Source organism: Pocillopora damicornis, chromosome 8, assembly GCF_964200805.1.
Source record: "Pocillopora damicornis chromosome 8, jaPocDami1.2, whole genome shotgun sequence".
NCBI classification, from domain to species: Eukaryota; Metazoa; Cnidaria; class Anthozoa; order Scleractinia; family Pocilloporidae; genus Pocillopora; species Pocillopora damicornis.
Genome location: NC_142677.1, coordinates 22500604 through 22524775, shown reverse-complemented (window position 1 = coordinate 22524775; position 24172 = coordinate 22500604). Strand labels below are relative to the sequence as shown.

At 38.3% G+C, this 24172-nt stretch overlaps 4 protein-coding genes across 5 annotated transcripts; 2 read left to right on the top strand and 2 right to left on the bottom strand.

Moving 5' to 3' along the window:
* The first annotated feature begins 352 nt into the window (after positions 1-352).
* On the top strand, positions 353-2419 carry LOC149041830 (uncharacterized). Its single transcript, XM_089179894.1, has 3 exons — positions 353-700; positions 1438-1606; positions 2106-2419. The coding sequence occupies exons 1-3, from the start codon at positions 482-484 to the stop codon at positions 2309-2311; spliced, it is 594 nt and encodes a 197-aa protein (XP_089036020.1). The 5' UTR covers positions 353-481; the 3' UTR covers positions 2312-2419.
* Positions 2420-4301: 1882 nt separating this feature from the next.
* On the bottom strand, positions 4302-7897 carry LOC149041829 (uncharacterized). The gene is made up of 4 exons (XM_089180931.1): positions 7855-7897; positions 7587-7699; positions 7150-7309; positions 4302-5706 (listed from the first exon to the last, which is right to left on the bottom strand). The coding sequence occupies exons 1-4, from the start codon at positions 7895-7897 to the stop codon at positions 4727-4729; spliced, it is 1296 nt and encodes a 431-aa protein (XP_089037057.1). The 3' UTR covers positions 4302-4726.
* A 173-nt stretch (positions 7898-8070) lies between these two features.
* LOC113678906 (von Willebrand factor A domain-containing protein 2) lies at positions 8071-19424 on the top strand. 2 transcript variants are annotated; one of them, XM_027195822.2, is made up of 14 exons: positions 8071-8179; positions 10517-10574; positions 11304-11327; positions 11888-12303; positions 12853-13006; positions 13781-13963; positions 14711-14893; positions 15344-15666; positions 15888-15995; positions 16357-16513; positions 17074-17256; positions 17671-18086; positions 18476-18681; positions 19238-19424. In XM_027195822.2, exons 1-13 carry the CDS (start codon positions 8177-8179, stop codon positions 18650-18652), a joined length of 2385 nt encoding a protein of 794 aa, XP_027051623.2. In that variant the 5' UTR covers positions 8071-8176; the 3' UTR covers positions 18653-18681; positions 19238-19424. The 2 variants fall into 2 exon arrangements, with proteins under 2 accessions (XP_027051623.2, XP_089071052.1); XM_089214926.1 differs by having other exon boundaries at positions 8129-8226.
* LOC113678931 (all trans-polyprenyl-diphosphate synthase PDSS2) lies at positions 19173-23780 on the bottom strand. The gene is made up of 3 exons (XM_027195852.2): positions 23234-23780; positions 21870-22210; positions 19173-21013 (listed from the first exon to the last, which is right to left on the bottom strand). Exons 1-3 carry the CDS (start codon positions 23745-23747, stop codon positions 20645-20647), a joined length of 1224 nt encoding a protein of 407 aa, XP_027051653.2. The 5' UTR covers positions 23748-23780; the 3' UTR covers positions 19173-20644.
* Between the last annotated feature and the right edge of the window lie 392 nt (positions 23781-24172).

The following is a 24172-nucleotide window of genomic DNA, read 5'->3' as shown; positions in this document are numbered from 1 at the left end:
TGTGATTAACAAAATCGGACGACTGCGACTCTCTTTCAAAGCTGAGGGCCAAATTACTCTTCTTTCACATTCATGTGAATTAGCTTTCTGGCCTCAACAACATGTTTGAAAATGATGTAGTTTTCATTCAAAAGCATGAAAAAGAACGTTAATTTGAAAGACATAGAAGAAAAACACTGATACCCGCCATTATGAAAGAGGTCCATATGTTGAAGTTAAATGTATATAACTACTAGCATCATTTCCCTTATATTTTTTTTCTACAGTGTGCGAAAGAAAAATTGATCTTGGTTTGTTGATAGACAGCTCTGAAAGTATCACTGAGCAACCCCTTGAGAATCTACTTCAAAACTTTCTCCCTGAATTCTTGAGAACGCAATTCACAAGAGGCACAATTGGAAGGAATGGCACGCGAGTAGGCGTGGTCAAGTTTGATCATAAAACAAGCATTCTGGTTGACTTTAATGACAAACGTTCCTACATGAGGAATGAGCTCGTTGAAATGCTTGAGAATACTTCATCGAATGTGGTATTTGAGACTCGCTTCGATAAAGCATTGGAAGAGGTCAGTACTTCACTCTTCTCGGCAAAAGGTGGCGAAAGAACAGATTTTCCTAATGTTCTCGTGATATTTACAGACGGTAAACCATTCCCTAGAGATGAAGTGAAGCCTTTTAACGTGACGTTACCCCCTCTAAGAGTAAGTATAATGCGGATATGAATGGTTATATTTATGATTATGATTATATCACATGTAGTTTGTTATTCTAGACCTATGCCCTTATCTGAGCAACTTCCCCCCCCCCATTCCCTAACTCAACAAAAGTCAACTGATAACAAGTTAAAGTTGATGTTGGGTTAGGGGGGGAGTTGGAGCGCAGTCTCTCAAATACCAACATTGGATCCGTCAATCTTATCCAGTTCTATTACCTTGACAGATTTTCACTTGGCATGGAAAACGGAGACCCTGCCATATTCTATAAATTCCAGTGCAGATAGACCGCACCGTATCTGATTTCAAGCATACTTCAACTCATTTTCTTATCAAAGACCAAGAAAAGAAAAAAATGTTCTTCTCTTCTTTGATTATTATCTTTAGCTGTTTACCTGTTTTATCGTTGAGCTGGTAGCCACTTAAGAAGAATTCCGTCACGAATATTAACAGGATTTCACTAGCATCTTGCCAAATCACTATCTAGTTGGATCACTTTTCAAAGTCTATTTAATATATTTATCTTTTGAACAAACGTGTGCATAGACTTGGAAGGTTCAACAAACCTTTTTCTCTCTCGCTCAAATCTCTTTTACTATGCCCACCTAAAAATTTGTTAATTCGTACGCTGAAGCAATCTAACATCTATAGTCTGTCATATATTTCATGAAGCAGCGTCAGTAAACTGTAGCATTAACCATCAACAATAATACGTTTACTTGTAGAGAGACAAAAAAGTTCATATTATTTTTGTGGCATATGGGCCACCTCAGAAGATAAACTACACCAATCTCGAAAGGCTCGCTGCCCCTGAAAAACTTATAATCCTACCATCGACCAAGCAGGAATATGAGTCGATGTCAACTTTGCGTAAACTTCGGATGGCAGTTTGCGGTAAGCAGTTATATTCTCCACCCGAACTTATCGCGTATCTTGTGTTTCGTTTTTCTTTTCTGCGCGCAGAACACCATGCTGATTCTACTACATCAGGTTGGTAGGTCACTCAACATGTGGTGTTAAGCCTCATACACCATGAATCGTGAACATCAGTGACACACTCGGCTGCGCCTCGTGTGCCACTTTTTTGTTCCTACCACATTTTGATGTCATCTGTGATCTATTACTGAACAGACGCACGGCAACTTGGAATCTATTTGTTAATCATAACTTTACATAGTATGAATCATCTGATTGGTCAATCCTTTTGCAGTAAGAATACTCCAGAGTTCTCCCAACATCTCGTTCCTGTAACACGCTTTGAAACCCGGAAAAATGAGCTCTATTGCTTCGATAAGTTATATATTTTGTGTTGACCTGAAATTGCCCATAAAACTTAGAGGGGTTACTCATAAAACATTTAGTTCTTACAAGTCGTTTGCGATAATTTTTGTAGCTGAACCTGGTGGTTACACTGATTGGTCTGCATGGGGGGAATGTAGCGTAACATGTGGTGGAGGATTTCAGTCACGAAAGCGGAGTTGCACCAATCCCCCAGCATCTCATGGCGGATTGAATTGCAAGGCGCAAAAATTGGGACCAGCAGAGGAAGAGAGAGCATGTAACAATAAACAAGATTGCAGTGAGTGTGACCAAACATAGAGTGTAATAGAGTGTTATGTGACTTTTTTTAATCTAAATTTGCGACCTTTGACCGAGCAATTTGAGATATTCGTGAAAAATTAATTCCGTTTTGCACGCCGCAGTTTATTTATTTGCATATTGCGTTTTGTCGGGCTTGAAGTCAACAAAACAACAAAAAGCTTCTCAAATATTAATTTATAAATTCAACTTTATAATTTTCACATTGGCCAGGCACATTAATACCTAGTTCCTGTCCAGGTGGGCCAATTCCAATGAGAGATGTCTATATCTTATTTGTTAGAGTTGAAAGATTCTAATTTTTTGTTTGTTTATATTTTTCTTTACTGTTTCTATCGTTTATCAAATGTACAACATTTGAAAATGCACGTGCAGAACTATTTTTCTGTCAACCAAAATGGTTCTTGTTACTTATCTTTATTCAGTGAATTGATTCATATCATTAAAATTTTTCAGCTCTGGATATTGCATGGATATTGCATGGTTGGTTCACTTCACTTCGATTATCAACTCAAATTCCGAGTCACCTTATATGGAATTGAATTGCGTCAACAGTTAGAAGCTAAAAGTTTTTTACTGAAAATAATGAAGATTAGTAAAAACAATTATTCCATTCGCGCATGTTGGATATGAGATTGGTGGTTACAGCAGACCCAGCGTAACGCACCTCGTTGGCTAGTTAGCATGTTATATCCAACGCGCACAGATGGAGTAATAATTTATAAATGATCTGAAGGCTTTTAAACATAAAAGAAATCATAAATTAAACTTCTATTTTTTATTCGACAGGTTGATTATGAAGGCAGGGAATCAAAGTACTAAAAAGAGATGGCCAATTTCGATTAAGGATTTGACTTTATGGTTTTTAATTTTAGGTGTTGGTCAGATATCATAAACATCATATGTAACGTCTTTCAAATCATCCCACGTAATCTTATGTCTAACACTGTCTTACACAGCTGTAATGTTGTTCAGAAGAGATATTCTTTGGCAGTTGTCGCCTTGCGCTTGCACGAACAATCCGTTCAGCTGTGCAGGCTAAGGAAGAGCCGTGAGCTTGAGCCGGTGATAGCACACATGATTAAAAGGATAGCTGTTTTTATTAAACACGTTGATAAAACATAAATAATTACTCAATTAGAAAGAAACAAAACTAGTGGTTCACTCGTTCAACATAGTCGCTCTAAATCAATGTGACTTGCCAAACGCACTTTCTTGTTAAACATTGATATGTATCAGTCTTGTTCAGCAGACAAGAAGCGAATCATTTTTTATCTTTTAAACGACATTTCACCGGTTACTGCACTATTGAATAAAAAATATCACCCACTTCCAAGGCATAACGATCTTTCCTCTTTGTTTAAGCGAGTCCTAATGAAAGCGAAAGGCTTTCACAGACAAATCCTTCGAGGCCCATCTTCAACATAATAACTGTGAGGTAAACAACTTAGAATCAAACTGATCAGCGAATTCATATTACAACCAGAATAACCAACATTTCTTAAAGCGCTTTTCAATTGAGTTTTATAAAACCAAAACTAAAGTAACCACGAGGGCCAATAGGAGTCATGGAAAAAAAATCCAAAGAGCCAATGAAAACTGATGCGCGTTAAAACCCGAACAAATAACTTGTGAATGGTTTTAATTTTGCATCTGATTGGTGGAGAAGGTGGCGCGAGTTTTCCGCACCAATCACAGAGCGAAGTACAAAAAAACCATTGCGGCCCTGCATCAAGTCCGCCACCCAACTGAAATTTCTCTAAGTAGATTACTCAAAGTTTTAGTAAGTACGCATTTGCCAGTAATTGCTTTTGGAACGATCAGTCAGTAGATCTTAAAAACAGTTCTGGTTGATAATGATTAATTTTGACAGGTTTTAATCAGTTTTTTCACGTCGATTAGATAAAAGAACACTACGACTTCACTAATATATTGTTATAACGTGTTGAATAAAAGCAGAAAATTACAGATAAACAACAAGTACTCATAATAACCATATTTATTAACTAACATGTAAGCGATCTCCGAAAAAAAAAAATCAATAAAATTTCATATTGGCAGGGGAAAATGTATTTCTTTCTGTTGTGTTTCGAGCTCTATTCTTTATTTATCTGTCTTCCTTCTTTTGCGGCTCGATTTTTTAGTAATGCTATAAAAGATTTGCTTCAAACCGATTTAATCTTTCGTAGAAAAGGTTGTGGTTAGTCATCGTAGTGAATAACAATAAAAGCTAAGTTTTTCGTTTGTATCACGATGTAGTCACGTGTGATGTAGATCGCGACGTTTCGACTGCATACTGCTGGTCTTCTTCAGGCGATGAGGTCGACTGGTCATGCGTGATCTTAAAAGCATGATGCTCTGCTGTGATTAGTTGTTTTTCAACAGCTCTGATTGGTGCATTTCGATCCATGCTGATCAGTGATTTGCTCCCTCGGCAGTCCGTTGTCGCACGGCTGTCCTGTTGTTGTGTTTTTTGATCGTGGGCATCCACGCGTCTGGAATTTCTATTCCACCATCCCTGTTGATGTTGTTAGGGTGAAGTCTTATGTGAATTGCCTCTTTGACCCTGCGCGTGTAGTTATAAGGGTCACGATCAATAAACATTACTTTGTTCCAGAGTGGCTTGTGTCCGGTGTTGTGGGCATGCTCTGAAACGGCGGAGGTCTCGGTACGGGCGAGTCGAATGTCTCGATCGTGCTCCTTAACTCTGTCTTGCATAGGTCTTCCAGTCTCTCCGATGTATACCTTGCCACATTCACAGGGAATCCTGTAAACTACGCCATCTTGTTTAGCCGGGTTGACAGCGTCTTTTGGTCGTACTAACTGAGATCTTAGCGTAGTCTCCGACTTGAAAACAGTGCGTACGCCTTGTTGTTGTAGGCAACGGAGAAAGTGTTCGGACAGAACTTTGACATAAGGTAAAACAGCAGTAGCTTTAAACTCGTTGGCGGGTTCGGCATTGTTGTTTGGTTTTCCGGTCTTGGCAAGTTTCTGCAAGAAAGAAAAATGATAACCATTAGAAACCAGAACAGATGACAGATGTTTTTTCTCCTCGGAGATGACAGAGGGTTTTGTTACAAGACGTTTGGCGCGCTCGTAAAGGCACTTAACAATACCGCGTTTCACTGATTGAGGGTGGTGTGAATCATACGCTAAGTATTGATCGGTGTGCGTGGGCTTCCTGTATACACTGGTGGTGAGGCGGCCGTCAGGTTCTCTTAAAACTGTGGTGTCTAGGAAGGCGAGTTTGTTGTCTTTCTCTGTCTCCATGGTGAAGCGGATGGAAGGCTGCTGGTTGTTTAAATGCTGAAAGAAGTCATCTACGTTTTCGCGATCCAGGATGGTAAAGGTATCGTCTACGTAGCGTTTCCAGATCCTAGGAGCGTAGGATGATGTAGGATGATGTTATTTCACACTTCACACTTTCACACTTTATTTTTCTTTTTCTTACAAAATAATTTAGGTTATGTTGACCCGCAGATAGCAAATTTGCTATTCGAGGCGGGTCAATCATCAACAAACATTATTTACAATATATAAAGAAAATTAAAAACTAAATAGTTAGATATTGTTAAATTATAAAGAGAAGCATAACTGGTAAATACATCAATAGTTGTTCAATAAAGTATAGAAGCAAATAAATTAGTACTGAAAGCAATCGGATCAATTTGTTTTAATTATGCAGTCCTTAAGTTTAGAGGAGATCTTTTCAACATCAAGATAAGAATCTTCATTATCTAGTATCTGAAATAAAGACGTTTTTATTTGTTTATTAAAGGAATGTTTTGATAACGTTTTGAATTCTTTCGGTATCTTATTCCAAATTTTGACACCAACACGCGAGAAAGCCTTTTTTTGTAGGTTAAGTCTAGAGTACTTTGTACTAAAGAGCTGCGATTTGGATGATCGAGTATTGTAGGTATGAATTTGAGATGTTTTAGTAAATAGTTTCAAAATATTAATGGGAACCCTCTGGTTGTGCACGTCAAACATAAGTTTACTTACGGCTTCATAATATAGGAACGTAACAGGTAGAATTTTTGCTTTGGCAAATAAAGGGATGGCATGCTCTCTTCGATCGGTGAAATAGATTAAGCGCAAAACTCGCTTTTGAAGAACTAAAATCTTGTTTAAATAAGCATTTGACGCATTGCCCCAGGCAAGGAGTCCATAAGTTATATAAGGTAGAATTAACGAATTGTAAATATTTACAAGGACAGTAGAGGGAACGAAGTGCCTCAGCTTTGCAATCATCCCTATTGTTTTACTTATTTTTACGATAACAGAGTCAACATGGTTTTCCATGACAAATTTTGATCAATTAAAACGCCTAGATATTTGATATAACTTTTTTGCTCTAAACTAACTCTTCGGTTTGTCTCACAATCTAAAATACCTATTTGTGGAGAAAAATGCATTTTTTTCTGACGAGGACGAAAAATTAAGAAATTTGATTTTTTTGTATTCAATGTCAACCTATTTGTAGTTAACCAGTCATGTACGTTATTCAGCTCTACATTAACCGTTTGCTCGATCGCCTTAAGATTCTTATCAGCATAAAGTATATTAGTATCATCCGCAAAGAGATAAAATTTTAGTTTATCAGAACAAAGGTAAATGTCATTTATGTAAAGTAAAAATAGAAGAGGTCCAAGGACTGATTCCTGGGGGAAACCACAGGGGGAGATAAGTTTTGTTGATAGGTGCTCTCCAATCTGAATTGTTTGTGTTCTATTTTTTAAATATGATTGAAACCAGTCATTTATCAATCCACGGAAACCATAAAAGTTCAATTTATCGAGTAATATTTCATGATTATGAAATTATTTCAATATTTCATGTTATCGCCTGTTCTTCGAAACTCTCCTTGTAGAGGTTAGCAATAACAGCGGAAACCGGACTCCCCATGGCAGCGCTGTCTTTTTGCTCGTAAATCGATCCGTTATACTGGAAGTATGTGGATCTTAATAGTTGCGAATCGCCAGGAGTCTGACTTTGCTAGAGTGAAATTTAATACCAAAAACAAAGATGTGGAAACTCAATGAGAGTGATTCATATGATTTTTTCTAATATATTGTTACGATAGAGTAGAAAGTCCGACAGAGATGAACTCGTTACTCGAGTCTGGCTGGAGAAACGTAAGATTATTTCCCTTGGCGAAATCGCGTGGAATTCGTCATTTATGAAGAAAATCCTAGCAGTTCAGCCGAAAATATTTGTAACTGGCGAGCCAAAACATCCAGTCACGCCTTGAAGACCTTCCTGTCACACAGACCTGGGGAAATGAGAAGTCCTGAGAGATTTTACTACGCGGTGATTGAGTGCCCGAGGTTGCAAATGTGTTACAGGCAATAGAGAATGGGGATCCCCAGCATTGACTCCTCAAGGCTGTCCAAGGGCAGATTGAATGAAAATGGTTAGAATGTCAGGAATACTCCAACTTTTTAATTCCAAATCCACCAAAATCACCCATATACCCTGGTTCCGCCAAATAGTCATCAAATCAAATCAATACACTAATCATTCATTCACGGCTTACATACATTTGGTTACACGAAATGGACACAACATGAATGGTTTGAACATCTTGATGCAACCAAAAAGAATCGTTTCTTCAGAAATCAGCCAAGGGCATAAATTTAAACCTTACACCCTCCTTTGATTGTCACATTTTGGCTGTCCAAGGTTTCCACTAGTAACAGCGTTAATAACGCAATACTTGAGCAGCAACTTCCGTAGCAACTGAATGGTTGTTATGTGAATCAAGAATGTTCTCTTTCTGGCTACAAAACTCACTACACGTTAACTTAGTTGCTTCTATTCTTATTCCGCTGCAGTGTGAAGAGGTACCTCTTCGCTCGAGGGATGGTGAGTTGAAAATGCCTGCTTTTTTCTATATCGGTTTTTAACGTAAGGTGCGCAACCTTTAAAAACTGGTAAGAGCAGTTTATTAGACATTTTCCATAACACTTAAGATATGGTTAATTCGATGTGGTGTGGAGGTGCATCCATACATACATGTATGGATATATATCTCAATTCGGCTTTGCCTGTAAATGAAGGGGCCTGAATTTTCGTCGTTCTGTACACAATTTTTCTTCGTCAAATTGGTTCTAGTGCGATTTCTTCTTTGCCTATTTGTGACTAGAACGCGAAAATGTTGTACATATGATTATCGCGTCTCTATCATCCATCACACCTCGTACACTAGCAAACATAAACTAAAACAATTATTTGAGTTTGGGACTTGCCATGTGCTAAGGTTCGCAGCTTTTTGAATAATCTTTTTCCATGGACTATTAGATTTTTTAATACCTCGGGAAAAGTCTACATCACTCATAAACTGGAAGCCCTGTGAGCTTTCCATTTGTAGGAACCCCCGAAAATGCTCGTTATGCTGTTCAGGACAAAAATAACCACTACCGTTGAAAACTAGTCTCTAGTCGATTGAAAGCGAAAGATAATGAGGCCTATATGATATCCATGCTTTTAATTATCTTTCCGAAGCAGACACAGGGAAAGTGCGTGAAAGCCTGCCTGTTGGCAAATGTCAAGCTTTTTTTCCCTTTTTGAACAATCGCGAAAATACTGCACGGAACGAGGTTCACGCAGCTGTGAAGAAAGTTATATGTGTTTAGGAAAATTTGTAGAGATATATATTACACTTAAATGCGTAACTGAGTTTATGAATCAACACATTGTCGCTGTGTTTACAATGAATTTAAGGGAAATTGAAAACCTGGCTCCGCAGGGAGAATGCTTAGTTAATTCAAACTGGAATAGAGGAGAGTACGTTTTCGATATTAAGAAAGGAGATTCATCTATTTTTTTGTGAAAATTTTTTTTTTGACACATGGCCATAGCCTGAAAAAGAAATTAGAATTATGTTTAAATTCAACAGTGCTCACCTATACATGTTTTTGAAATGGATAAATGTTACCAAGGTTATCATGAAGAAATATACTTTTCAAATGTAGATACCTCATCGAGGCCGAGTGGTGTTAAGAAAGTACACCCCTTTAACAGGTCAGCCTGTTGCTTATTTTTCATAAACAATCAATGATTCCACGAGAAGTTGTAAAGAGTCAAAACCTTTCCCACACTTATATATAACTTGATTACCTGCGCTTCAGATTATGCTTCAGGCCCTTTGCAATTGTATGACGATCCTTCGTTTGATACTCTATTTCACTAAATGAAGCCAAATAGGCCATATATTCTTCGGATAAGATTTTTTTCGAACGTTGTAGAATTGATCAGGACTAACTGAACCAGTTTGGTTCTGTATGGAACTTTTATTCGTTCAAAAATCAATTGAAATTGGAAATTTACTTAATTAAGTGGAAGACGCACTTCTCATCAACGAAATGCAACGAAGAAGACAATTTTGCCGATTCTTTAAATTCCTGAAAGACACGGAGATCAATAAAATCGTTCATTTCACACCGAAGAGTTTTAACACCATGTTACCTACATTTTTTTAAAGCAGGATGTAATTAGGAAGCAAAATATTAATTTTTAAACTTTGACCTATGCAAATGTCATGAATTATTGCCTTCCTATTTGATTTATGCACTTACAATTTGTTTCAACGTGGATATCAAACGAGACATCTGCCTCAAAACGTGTCAGACATTTTATAAAAAAAAAATTCTATTCAGCTCGAGTTTAATTTTTAAACTTAAGTAATGAGAATAGGAAACGAGTCCAGCCGTGGATGTCTTTTGAAAATGTGTTCACTCTTGCGCCTGATGAGTGATTTCGGGTGAAGAGCTCAGAAGATATCCTTGTTATTAGATTGAGATAAATTTCCTGACGTGTTTGCTAAAACTCAAAGGCAAAATTTCGCCTTCTTTCCTGCCAATGCACAGAGAGATGGAACAGGTTATTGGGATAAAATAATTGATTTGTTTGCATTTCTTCCTTAACTAGTAAATGCGATACGTATTTAAAGCAAATAAGTAGATATAAAAAAACTGTCTTATTATTTGTTTTGAATTAATGGGTGGTTTTCGGGGAGGGGATCCATTATCTTTTAAGCCAGGAGTAAATATTTTACATAACCTGGAAACAAGAGAGGCCAGCTGCGCGCGATATTATATTAGTTTGCCTCGGTCTTTCTCAAAAGAATAGAATTGAGTTGTATTTGGTCACAGAAACCGAAATTATCCTTGTTCATATTGTCTCGTTAATCAATCTTAACAGGTTAAAATGAAGCGAAACTTGCCTCTAGTTGCCATCATGGTAATGGCATCAATTTATGGTAAGTTAACTACGAGAGGAACCAACCAGGGTAACGTTAACTTCATCCTCTCAAAAATTTCTTTTAACGCTGAACAAATTATGAAATCATTTATTTATCAATTTATCCATTCTTTTTTTCTGTTTGTCCATTGATTTATTTTGTTTAACCCTTCGTCAGAGAGAGGTGCCCTGACCAAGGGCTAACGCTCGAAACGACAACTTATAACGTCTTTACGTTGCCCAATTTCATTATTAATGCAGTTGATAAAATCAAATCATCTCAAAGCTCATTTGAGTTTAGTTCAAGACGTTAAAATTACCTTATAACTGGTTGTTTTTGGCGAGATAATGCTATACAAAAAAACAACTATTTAAGGATCGCTTTGGACACCGTCTTGCTAACAACGGCCAACGGTCTTTTTTTTCGGAAATGTACGTTTGAAAACCTGCTTGATCATGTTTTTAACAACATACCCCTGGCGCGTTTTTGATATTCCGAAATGCATTTTATTTTCTTATGTTGTTGTGGAGATTCGTTACTGGGTCGGATAGAATTCTGGGAATCTTATGGTCAAATCTATCGAATGCCACTCCTATCTCCAAAACTGGACGAGATCTAATCTGAAGAAAGATCTTTAAAACAAACGCACTTGTTCAGTTCGTCTGTCTTTTGTTTTACTGAGATTTCATATTAATGCGGTATGGGTGTAGACAACACTCACTAACGTATTTGCCTCTCTTGTTTTAGGACAAACTGTGAAAGGCCAAGTCGGTAAGGAAATTATCACTGTGCTGAGTAACTCACGGTTCTCTGTAACAATGCAGAAAGCTAGCTAAAATGCTTTGTAGTCAATATCACTATTTCTGTCGTTAAGTCTATGAATATTAACATGATTTGCATGCGATGACGAAATCTAAAAAAATTGTCAGCCAAAAGTTTAAATTGTAGCATCTCATATTGAACGGACCAAAACTGTAGCGTTGTAAACTAAAACGTAGAGAATTTTTTTTTCAAGGCCATACAAGGCTGTTAGGTGAAGGTATTCAGAAAATAACATGTAACATTGAAATCATGTGTTATCTATGTGATATAAGACAAGTTATTCAGATATTCAGGATGAAAATTGTGGAAACAACAATTGGTAAAACGCTGCAATCGCATTACGGCTAGGCATTCCGCAACCAAAACGTGGGAAGATAGTTTGGATTGTTGGGGTTATTGTGTTAACTACGAAAATGGTCATAAGTCTAAACAAGCGCCATATTTCGTGAATACGAGATTATTGAAACGACCACATAGATTAAAATGGGAAAACTTTTCAATTCTTTCAGTTAATCCCTGTGAGGGTGGAATAGATTTGGGAATCATAGTAGACAGATCCAAAAGTGTCGGAAAGGAAAACTTCATCATTGTGAAGGAAGCTGTGAAAAGCTTCGTGGACAACTTCGACATCCAACCTGAAGAAACTCACCTATCGCTGATTTTCTTTGCCGGTACACCACTTCACATGTTTAATCTGAGCGATCCCAGTTACCACAGCAACAAGGCAGTGAAAGATGCGATCGATAGTCTTCCAGACAAACTGTACGGTGCCACACGGACAGATTTAGCCCTAATGAAAGCCCATGATCATATGTTTCACCCTGGACAGGACAGACGTAAGAAACCAAATGTACTTTTGGTGTTGACGGATGGAGCTACTGCGTCGGAGTCAGCGCCATACAGCGAGACGGTCCCTCCACTTGAAGTAAGATGTATCATACATGTGTCAAGGGTGATCATGATTTAGTTGAAAAGTAGCCCTTGAAAGTTATCAGAGATTCAAGTTTCCCCCCTCACAACGACGAAGAGAGGGCAAAGTAACTTTCATTTTTGTACTGGTATCACATGCTGATATTCATGCATCACTTCTTACCTAAAATGGCACCTTTTATACACACTCCGGCAATATTTTATACCTCGATACATTAAAACACCAAATGAAATTGTTCATTACCCTCGGTTACTTGATTAAAACCATACCTCTTCCGGAAGGATCTTCTTTGTCAAGTCCGTTGTAGTAATTATATCCTAAAGCTCGGAGAGACACCTTAGTCTATGGACGTGGCACAACTAGATAACTCCATAGAATGATTACTGAAACCACTAAAATTAAAATAAACGCAAGATATACCAAATATCTTCCATAAATTCTGAGCGTCACTACTCCAAAGAAGCTGCACATAAACCACTGAGGGGTAAGCTCTTTGAGTACATGCAATGATACTGGTAAAAACTTTCTTCTGCTAAATTTCAGGACAAAGGTGTCAATATAATTGCAGTTGGTATCGGAAAAGGCATTAAAGAAGAGGAACTTCAAAGTATTGCCGGTGAACGTGGCTCGGTGGTGCAAGTTGCAGATTTTAGTCTTCTCGAAAGCAAGCTAAGCGAAATATTAGCTGACGTTTGTAGTAAGTATTTGCTTCCAGACTTGGCTAAATTATCTAACAGACGCACAGACTCATCGTCTCACTGAATAACTTACGCGCTTACTCACTGATTCACTGGCTCACTGGCTAGCTGACTCACTGACTCACTGACTCACTGACTCACTGACTCACTGACTCACTGACTCACTGACTCACTGACTCACTGACTCACTGACTCACTGACTCACTGACTCACTGACTCACTGACTAACTACCTCACTAACTCACTGAATCACTGACCAATTGACTGACTCACCGACTCACCGACTCACTGACTCACTGACTCACTGACTCACTGACTCACTGACTCACTGACTCACTGACTCACTGACTCACTGACTCACTGACTCACTGACTCACTGACTCACTGACTCACTGACTCACTGACTCACTGACTCACTGACTCACTGACTCACTGACTCACTGACTCTCTGACTCACTGACTCACTGACTCACTGACTCACTGACTCGCTCACCAGTTTACCGTTTAACTGACTAACTGACACACTGACTAAAATACCCATGGACTCCCTAGCTAATTGACTGATCTACTAACTTATTGACAGACAAAGTGACAGACTGACTGATTGACTGACTTACGAGTAACTAACGACGATCTGACTTAAGCATTGGTCAGCGACTTCAATTCTTCGGTTTTTTTCCCTTGTTCTGTTAGATGACCTATCTGTGTTTCAAGTGGATGTATATGCTGAACTTCTCTACCTTGACTCTATCTCTCTCTCTCTCTCTCTTCAGTTATAAATGGTGGCTACACACATTGGTCTCCCTGGTCAGAATGCAGTGCGACATGTGGTGAGGGCTTCCGAACAAGATCCAGGAATTGTACGAATCCGGAGCCAATGGGAGGTGGAAAAAATTGTGACGAAATAGGACCAGATGAAGAACAAGTGGCCTGTGACCTCCCGGAGTGTAAAACATGTAGGTTATAGGTCTAAATAAGTCACACGGACCAGAGGATGAAGTTCATGTAGTTGTTATTTATATTTTTCCGGTCAAGGTTAAGTTTTACTTCTCGTGCGTGTTTTGCTATTTCTCCTCAACAGAATGGTTGTCCATCACAAGTAAATCTCCAGCAATTCTAAAATTTTTATGACAGGATACAGGTGCTGATATGATGGAAAAGGCACTCAAACCCTTATCCTTACCTAAGAAAAAAACACTGGTTTTCAATGACGCGGCCAAGTTTTGATCCAGAGTCTTTCGATCTGCATTCAAGTATAAATGATGAGTAAGAGACCACGGTGACCCAAGTTTATGTCGACTCAGTTCTAGGCTCTTCAAGGTTCCATTTAAAAATTTATTTTAAGCTTATAGGAACTGTTTTTTGCTCAGCCTTGACGTCCCTAATGACAAAAAAATCGCTCTCCTTGGAATTACACGTTTTGGGAACTGCTATCAAATAGCATCCTCCTTAAGGAGCCCCACATTGATCATGCTATTGCACAAGAATGACATATCAAGAACTGAAAAACAAAATAATAGACAAGGTTCTAGAATTGCTAAACTTAAGCATCACGAAATATATCAGATAGTTACTGAATTAAAGAAAGAAAGCAAATCTGTACCAAAAACATTGAGAAATATGAGAGACTCAGATAAGTTAAGTTCCCAATACATTTAACTCAGCACAATCTTTTTTATTCAATTTTTCACTTGAAACAATAGCAATTGATGGCGGATACACTCGCTGGACGACATGGACTAAGTGTAGTAAAACCTGTGGTACGGGTACACAAATACGAGTACGATCTTGCACTAACCCGCCACCGAATGCTGAGGGTAAAAATTGTGATCACTTGGGTAAACCCAAGGAAGTGAAGAAATGCAAACTGCCGAAATGTGTGAAAGGTAAGCGAAACAAAAATCTCTCCTCATCAAGCAGTATTTAGATCAGTACTGGTCAGCGGTGAGGATGATGGTGATGATAATAACGGTAACGATGTTTAGGTAATGGTGGCGATAGGTCTTGGCGATCGTAAACACGTAGACTGATTATGTTGCTATAACTTGAAGACTTATGGGGCTCAAGAAATCAATGAGAAATAATCAGCAACTTAAAGATGAACCAGCCGAAAGAAGACTGGCCAGTCGAATTCGAATATATATATACATCTGTTTTCACAGAGTCCAACTTTAGCAATTCTTTATGGCAATCCGAGGTCATCTTGGCTCCCTCTTAACAAAATTATATCCATGGAGGAAATTTGACTACGACAGCACATCATGAATTTACTTCAATGACAAGAAAGTATGCATATTCTGTATTCTCGTTTTCTTTCTGTGTAATCTCCATGACAGGGCCAGCTCCATGTGAAGAGGGCCTGGACCTTGGCATTGTTATCGACCGCTCATTGAGCGTTAGAACAAGAAACCTCGAGCGCCTTCTAAAAGTTTTCTTCCCCAAATTCTTCAAACGCATGGGTATTTCAAAAAGCAAGACCAATATTGGTATAATTAAGTACGACAAAAGTGCAAATGTCTATGCTCCATTCAATGGGCCAAACTCCAGATCTTTAAAGAAAGCGACTGCCTTCGTGAAAAAACTGGACCCAAGTGTCTATTTGCAGACGCGGACAGACAAAGGACTTATTGCAGCATACAAACAGCTGTTCACCAAAAAGGTACATGTGTAAAGGAACTTTCAGTTGGACGTGTATAGCAATCTAATAAGATGTCTTTTAGCGAGAGTACTTCCTCTTACTTTAGATGTTGGTCCATTTGGTTTCCATAATTTTCTCTTCTTAACGCTGGTTCAAATTTCAAATAATTTCAATTTTACGAGCTGCTCAGTTTTTCTGGGTAATGGGTCATTCATTTTATGTTTATTACATGGCTTTTTAAGGGAGGTGACAGAAGGACGAGGCAAAATGTCCTTCTGACGTTCACTGATGGGCGAGCCTGGCCAAGGAGACGTATAAAACCTTTCTCACTAACTGTTCCTCCGCTAAGGGTGAGCAACATGTCTACTATTTGTTTGGTGTGTTCGTTCGTATATTTTGAATTTTCCATCCAAGCCCCTGTATTATTGATTTTTTTTTTGTCGTTTTTGTTTTGTTTGTTGTTGTTTTTTTTTTTCACTTTTGATTTTTCAATTCGTTTGTCCGGTTGTCGGTTTGGTGCTAACAGTGTATAGAATTTAAGGACCATTCCTATGGGGGTGTGAAGTTGAATGAATATAATTTCAGTTGCGTTCACATCATCGTATATCATAGAATTAAATAATTTAGAATTTCAAGTCTATTTGATGTCAGCAAGCTATCAAGCTATCGTACCTATCGTTCATAACGTGAACTTTGCTTGTCTGTGTAAAGGAAAAGAAAAAATGTCATATGGTTGCAGTCGGTTACGGTGTTCCATCTAGATTGAACATGACTCAACTCCAAGAAATCGCAGGTGACAATGCGATCCTCGTTCCAAGGCCGAGGCAAATCAGAAAAATGGTTGGCAAAATAAAGAAAGCAGTCTGTCGTAAGTAAAGATACCATTACAGAACACTTTTAAGCTTTTTTCGAATGCGTCGTTGAGTTCCGGTTTCGACTTGTTGCTACTTTTGTATCGCTTTACTGTACACAAGGAATGCGTTGCCAATGAACCTCTTGTGAGCCGATTTGTGAGTTGAGTATTGATTAAAGAGGATCCTTATGGAGTAGTACCTACTAGTACTAACGGTTGATGGTTGAAAATAAGCCGTTTTAAAGGGGGAGGTTTGAATTTTACTCCATTTGACGGTTGGGGCGGGTTAATTCTTCAGAATGACAAGTAATCACGAGAAATCAAGCAGGCAAACTAAGCTTTTGCTTTAAATAATAGGAAATTTTGCAATACTCGAGGGGGCTTCATTAAAGGGGAAATAGTTAAATAATTTCTTTGTGACACAAACACCACCTCCCCCCACCCCCCCAATAAATAATGACCGGTCCCTAAAAACAAGAGAGTTGTAAATTCATGATTACCAATGGAAGAGCTCTTCTCTCATTAGTAGAAGCGCTTGTAGTTTTGTCATGATTGGTCCACTTTCTCTAATCCAGAGGTGGATGGAGGGTACTCAAAGTGGAGTCAGTGGTCACTTTGCAGTGCCACGTGCGGAGTGGGGGTCAAAGTACGAAGCAGGACATGCAGTGCACCTCCACTAAAAAAAAAGGGCAAAGACTGTTCTAGACTGGGAGACAGTGTGGAAGCAGTGGAGTGCAATGAAGGAGAATGTCCAACAGGTAAACAGACGGAACAGACCAATTAAACCCAGCAAACAGAAAAATACAGATAAGAAGTGACAAAAAAAAAATAACGAAACAAAAACCATTAAAATATTAATACAAGAGAAAACAAAGTAATACAACTGAAGGGGACAAACATGAAAAGATGAGAAATAGCAAAACGACAACACAAATATTACGAAGGTAAACAAATACTACGAAACAAAAATAAACAAAATCAACGGAACAGAAAAAAAAAACACAAAACAAAAAAGCAAGGACAAATGAAAGAAGATCAGTAATCTGCAAATGGATCTTGTCCTTGAGGAAGCTCTAAAATTAATCACGTAATTATTTTCAAAACGGAACGCTCGTACAAGTCGTATAAAGGTTCGTATCCTGTTTTTATATATTTTTTAAAATTCCTTCCAGGCCCAACACCGTGTACCAAAAAGAATCTGGACGTTTGTTTGATTGTGGATGCTTCTTTGACTGTTGGAGTTCAGAATTTTCTCCGTGTGAAATCCTTCCTGGTGCAATTCATTCATCAGTTCGAACCTGAAACTCATTTCAGTATCATTACCTTCAGCGGCAAACCTCAAGTCCGATGCAAGTTCTCCGATTCTACGTGCCAAGGAACAGACAAGACACACGATACAATCGCAGAAATTCCTGACAGAGTCTCATGGGGTACTTATACCGATAAAGCTTTAGTTGCCGCCGACCAGATCGTCTTCACGGCGGAAGGTGGTGATAGGCCGGATGCCTCTAATGTGGTTGTGGTTATAACTGATGGAAAAACAATGAAGGGCTCTCAACCGTTCAACGTCACTGTTCCTCCACTACGGGTAGGAAGTGAATACTGATTAATTGTTATAATATCATTACATGTAATGTAATCCGGGTTTCCTTCACTTTGCTTTGTGACTAGTTCAGAAAAGTCGCACCTTTTTCTCAACCAATCAGGTGCAAAATTAAAGCCAATCACGCCAACCAAAAATCAAACTTTCTTTACGACATACTTTTGAGTTCTTAGGTGACAGAGAAGCAGCAAGAATAAATCTCGTAACGTGAAAGCAATAGGTTATCACTCTTCCAGATTTCTGAAAACGCCTACAACAAGTCAAAAAGCTGGATACGCCCCAGTACGATTTAGTTTTAATTGAGAGACAGTTTAAAATATCTTGATTTTAATGTTCAATATCGTACAATAATGCAATTAAATATTCCATTTTAGGACGGAAAAGACGTTAAAGTGTTGGCATTTGGTGTTGGTCCAAGCATTCGTGAAGAAGATCTGAACGAGATGGCCGGAGAGAGCAACTGGTTTTATGTCTATGAATTTACTGATATGAAGTACAGAATCGGCGATATTCTGGGAGTAGCCTGCAACAACTCAGCTACCCTACCGTAACAACTTCAACTCATTACTAAAGCTTTAGGGTATTGGACATTTTTAATAAGTATAGTTTATCAAATATTTTCGCGCATCCGCAATTGGTCTAAGCGATCCTAAACGGGTCACGGAAGTATGCCTCGAGTAGAATTGGCAAATATCTTCCCGATACTTCTAGTCTTTTAAACCTAACTGTAAATTCACGTTTATGATTAACTTCAAGACGAGGTGGGCTTCTGCTTTTGTTGAAGAAGCGATGAACCTGCTTTGCTGATGGGAACATCAAAAGACGATAATTTTATACAATGCTACAGCAGTTTTTTACGTCTAGCTGTCTGCAAATGTGTTGTCCCGTGCGCTGCGAAAGAATTGAAATGTGAAGATTTAAGTGCTGGGTACCCCTGATGTCTGAGACCGCCGCCTTTAGGCAGACTTTGATTACTCGTCCAGCTCAGCTTTGACATTATATCCCTGGGAAACTGTGGGAGCTTATTTGCACGCTAAATGGAGGTAGTTTTTCTTTATCATCATTCTTACGCGCCTTAAATGTCATGTTTATTTACGATTCAATCGGCATCAAAATGTATGCTTTTTCCTTTGCAGAGTTCACATGTATGGCTGGGTGATTAATTTACCAAGATAATTCAGCGGGATAAGGCTGATGACCAAAAATCATCATGAGGAGTTTGGAACTAAAAGGGATTCTATTTTCCATTTAAAAGTTATGGTAAAAGAAGTAGATTTTCACGATGAAGCTTCTGTAGATTGAAATTAAACAAGTGTTGATCCAGCCAGTTTCAGTGTTTTCAAGATATCATACGTTTAAATGTTCGGAATCTAATGACCCAGCATCAAACCTCCTAAGCAGTCATCTTTAGTGACATGGCTACTTCACTCTCGCACGGTAAACAGAATGAGATCAAGCAAGTCATGAGATAAAGGCTTCCCTCAAAAGTTCATCTTTTCTAAGACTTATTTCTTATCACTAGTTATAGTTCTCATTAGAGCTGCCCCCGCCCTACAGTACCATTTTCTTTTTTTTTTTTTTTTGAGTTGGGCTTGTTGTTTACAGTTGTGTAGTTATGACCATTTGCGGGAAAAACGTTGATACCTCGCAGCCGTGCAAGCGATCAAATCGAGATTTTTTTTGGTTACGATCAACCGAAAACACCTACATTATCTCTTCTCCAGTCTTCCTCTATACTAGGACAAATCTCGTGTCAAAGACGCCGATCCTAAAAGTCCTCGCGCGCGTGTCTTTTTACTGGCAGCCCATGACCATTTGCGGGAAAAACGTTGATACCTTGCGGCCGTGCAAGCGATCAAATCGAGATTTTTTCTGGTTATGATCTACCGAAAATACCCACATTCCCTCTTCTCCAGTCTTCCTCTATATTACGCGGGGAGTCCTAAGGTGCCTCCTCGGGTTTTTGGCCCTCTGGGGCCAAAAACCCTGCGGTGGCAAATATGAAAGAGTAATTCTAGCCCTAAACCTAAGCAATTTACTATATAGAATCAGGGCAACAGTCGAATTTCCCTTTTTTAAGTCATAGAAACTAGAAAGTTTCAAACTATAGTTTCCTAGACATTCCTTTTTACTTAAAAACTAAGATCACAGTTTTTTTCGCAAGGAGGACTTGTTCAAGGAAACATTCTGGTCATCTTTTTTCATCAGTAATATGCATAAAAAGCTTGTCAAGCAAAAACTTGTCAAGAAAAAATTGCCAGTGTAACTCAGCAGAAGAATACTCTTAATACACCATAAGTCACCTCTATGATATACACCCAAGTATACATGCAAGTCATACCTAATTCCTAATGAAACAATAGGATGGATCTCTCTCTATAAGATAAGCTTAATTACGCATGCACTTTGATTGGTTCTTACAGTTTTCTTTGACAAAAGTGATTGACAGGTTTCCTCTGCTGAAAGAGAGGGTAAACATATTTTCCTTAGTAAGCTCACTTACCATAAAAAAATAAATATGCTACTTTCAATTTCATGTTACTTTACCCTTGTAAAGTACATGAATTTGCTATGTTAATCAATGCTTGCTTTGCATCAGAGTCTGGAAACAGCTGAAGTGATTGAAGAGCTTTCTCTCCATAATCCAAACTCAGGTCTTTCATCTTTGTTAATGTTTCTCCCTGGGATGCAATAGAGGGCAGTTCCTGAAGCAAATGATCCAGCTTCTCTGTGTTCTTTTCTGATAATATTTGCATGATCAATGTTTTCACTTCAGTTTGTTTACTGGAAATAATAACAGGTGCAGTGTGGAGGATAGTGGTAGATTTTTCTTCATGTAAGGCCTGAAGATCTTTCTTCAACTGATGAGCAAAACCAATGTTTTTGCCAAATTCAAATGCAGTTTCCTGAAGCTGAAATAGAAAGAAATTACTTACTAGATTATTTGAAAAGAATAGAAAAGCACCAAAAAGTCACCTCTAGGCCTTTACCTTGTAGACTCACATTGGAAATACTTGATTTCAAATAATGTGGTAAGTGTTGCCTCCACATTCTGGCAATTTCAAACAATTAAGCTGATTTCCCTTGTTTTGAATACCCTCAACATGGAAAGCTACATTTCTTGTTTGTGGGAAAGCATTTGAACCATGAAACAAGTAAACACAGAAGACCCATAACTATGTGTTCATGTACATCATTTATTTACATAGCACCACACGACAAGTATTCATAACTCAACATACATTTTGAATTAAGCTTGCACTATGTGTAAATGCAAATGTCTGATAATAATGTGAACCTTTCACCATAGTCCAATATTTCTGAAAAGTTCACATAGTTTGTAGTTTTGATGGTTCAGAGGGCCTGAGACAAGCCAACAAAACACTTGTATTTGATGTTACCTCCTTAGAATAGCAGTAACATTTTCTCAAATCCCTTAACCCCTTAACTCCCATGAGTGACCAAGACAGAATTTCTCCTTACAATTATCAATACAATATCAAGCAGACAAGTGATGAGAATGAAATGAAATGTCAATTAGGGGATTATTAGTTGATCCAGTACCAAATTCTCTGAACTAACATGATACGAATTGGTTGGTAGACAGTAAGCAGAATTATTAATGAGATCTGGAGGTGAAATGGCTGTAATAGTAAGTGTGAGTTGGTAGCAGATGATGACACTATGACTGGTTTGATGCAAAAATTTCAAATACATAAACATGTCAAGTGCCACACCATCACCACAATGACATAAATCAATCCTCACCTCAGCTGAGTGACCAACAATCTTCAAAGCTGCTTTACAGCTGTTTGCCATCAAGCTTCCTTTACATTTGAATGATAACTCACTCCAAAACTCCAAGTTCAAATTATCAGCATTAAATGTGATTTTCAGGAATTCACCTTCCATCAAATGTCCAATTACCTCTGAAATCATTTGAACGACTTCAGTGTCTTTAAGTTCTGCTAATCCTGTACAAGCATTGGCTAAAAGAAAGTCACCACTTAACACTGCCATCTTGTTACCAAATTCCATGTCATCTTGATAAGACTTGCTGGATAAAGAGATACTTGCTAAATCAACAATTCCTGTATGCACCAGGTTGGCTGTCATAAAAGAATATTGTAAGTGACATATTAGTCAAGTTTTTGCAGTTTAAAACAAGTGTAGGTAATGCACTTACCAGGAGCAATTCCTGGCATGGGGTGGGGGGACCATGGAGAGGGAGGTCCAGAATACTCCTGGGCATTTGCATAATGGTGTTAAAAATCTCTTTTCCCAAAAACATAGTTTTTAGACATCCTCTGCTGAGAAAAAGTTTCTTTCCCCTGATAACTACAGAGAAGTGAATAACTACTATGTAAACACAGAATCAGCAGGTATTTGAAAGATGGGAGAACAAGGACTTAGTTGAATTGTTACTTCCTGCTGAATATTTAAACCCAAAACCACTCCTGAGAGATCTCTAAGATAGAGTACCCAGGTACATATTGTTGGGATAGAAAACAATAGATACTTTCCCTAGTTAGTAATATCTTCATGTGTAACATGGCTCCAACCACACAACTATGGAGGGACACACTTAAAAAATTCATAGATGCCACTAGAATTTTTATGACTTGCAAGCAAGCTATCCTAAACAAGCTAGCCAATTTTACTGAACTAAACAATAAATATGAGATAAAGGGGGTAAGTTTCTAAAGAAACTGTGGTGCTGTGTCGGTGGGAGAGTATAACAGGTAATTTAGTAGTATCAACTGAGTTTATAACGTAAATTGGCCACCATAAAGAGTTTCAAAGCTGATGTTTGGGGTTCTGGCCCTTCATCAGGGAAAAATCAATAAATCTGGGACTCAAGATCAAAGGTCTGGGTTGTAGTTATTACTTGAGCTCTATGTTGTGTTGTTGGGTAAGACAGTGACACTATCAGTGACTCACTACACAGAGAGAAACTTGATAAAACACGGAGGGAAACTTGTAATTGGCCTTTCGTCAATTAAAGAGCGGTAGCAGTAATCTTACTAGCTCCATGCCTTTGAGCTGCACTAGTCACTCTTGTGAGCAAACATTACACAGTCATGTTTAATTAAAAATCAAAACAATACCAAAGAGAAACCGCCACAAATCACCTGTGTGTATAGTTTCGGTTATGTCAGCCAGCTGTCTTTGGCTCGAATGAATATCAGCGACCAGTTCCTGATCCATCTTCCATTCGTCTTTCAAACATGACCGAGAAGCCTTAGACATGAGAAGCACTAAAAGTCCTCGAGTTTGCGTCGTCTGGTTGTCGTCCGAAACGAAGCCTCGAGCCGTTCGAAGCATGGGGTGCTTGCTCATGGCGAACCTCTTCATATACATGGCAATGTTAGAGATCTCATCGTTCAACAGGTATCGTAAATTAAGGAATGAGGTCGGATAGCCAACAATTTTCTCGGCATCCGAGAGAGCTCGGGTTAAATCGTCTTGTCTCGAAGACCAAAAGTGTCTCCTGATAGAAAGGTTTGAATTTTGCGACTGCCTTGATAGAGGCGCAATACTACGATACGTGATGAAACAGTTAGAGTTACAATAGCATCTAACTGAGCGAAAAGCGAAAAGAAATGAGTTTCTCCCTTTTGCGAAGTCGAACACGACTGCCGCCATCTTAAATCTTACGTAACCGCGCCGACTTTAAATTTGTCAGTGGTAGCTATCAAACGCATAAAGATACATCATTTAATTTTACCTTTTCATACTCTCAAATATGGTCAGAGACAAGGGTATTAGAGCAAAAAAGTCATTTCTTCGTCATCATTACTTAACTTTAAGTGACAATTCAGTATAAACCTTGTAAGTTACTGCATAATCGCAAATAGTGAATTAAAGTATTTTTGACCAAACGCTTAGAGACCAGCTTTGCAGAAGATGAGGCACCTCATGCTTGCCCCAGCTGTAACTTTCCTTAAAGGGCATGTAAACCCAAAAATACATGTTTTTCTTATACTATGTAAAAAGTGGCGTAGAAAACGAATTTGAAATTAGTTTTGTCCAATTCGACTTATTTTAGGAGAAAATCGGCATTATCAACT

Coding starts and splice junctions, on each gene's coding strand:
- LOC149041830 (XM_089179894.1), top strand. CDS start 482: ATGAGGAATGAGCTCGTTGAAATGCTTGAGAATACTTCATCGAATGTG. Junction 701..1,437: donor TGACGTTACCCCCTCTAAGA/GTAAGTATAATG, acceptor GTTTACTTGTAG/AGAGACAAAAAAGTTCATAT. Junction 1,607..2,105: donor ACTTCGGATGGCAGTTTGCG/GTAAGCAGTTAT, acceptor TAATTTTTGTAG/CTGAACCTGGTGGTTACACT.
- LOC149041829 (XM_089180931.1), bottom strand. CDS start 7,897: ATGTTCAAACCATTCATGTTGTGTCCATTTCGTGTAACCAAAT. Junction 7,700..7,854: donor TCCATTTCGTGTAACCAAAT/GTATGTAAGCCG, acceptor GCCCTTGGACAG/CCTTGAGGAGTCAATGCTGG. Junction 5,707..7,149: donor CGAAGAACAGGCGATAACAT/GAAATATTGAAA, acceptor AACATCATCCTA/CATCATCCTACGCTCCTAGG.
- LOC113678906 (XM_027195822.2), top strand. Junction 12,304..12,852: donor AGACGGTCCCTCCACTTGAA/GTAAGATGTATC, acceptor GCTAAATTTCAG/GACAAAGGTGTCAATATAAT. Junction 16,514..17,073: donor AATAAAGAAAGCAGTCTGTC/GTAAGTAAAGAT, acceptor TCTCTAATCCAG/AGGTGGATGGAGGGTACTCA.
- LOC113678931 (XM_027195852.2), bottom strand. CDS start 23,747: ATGGCGGCAGTCGTGTTCGACTTCGCAAAAGGGAGAAACTCATTTCTT. Junction 22,211..23,233: donor AACCGAAACTATACACACAG/GTGATTTGTGGC, acceptor CTTTTATGACAG/CCAACCTGGTGCATACAGGA. Junction 21,014..21,869: donor TTGTTGGTCACTCAGCTGAG/GTGAGGATTGAT, acceptor TTTCTATTTCAG/CTTCAGGAAACTGCATTTGA.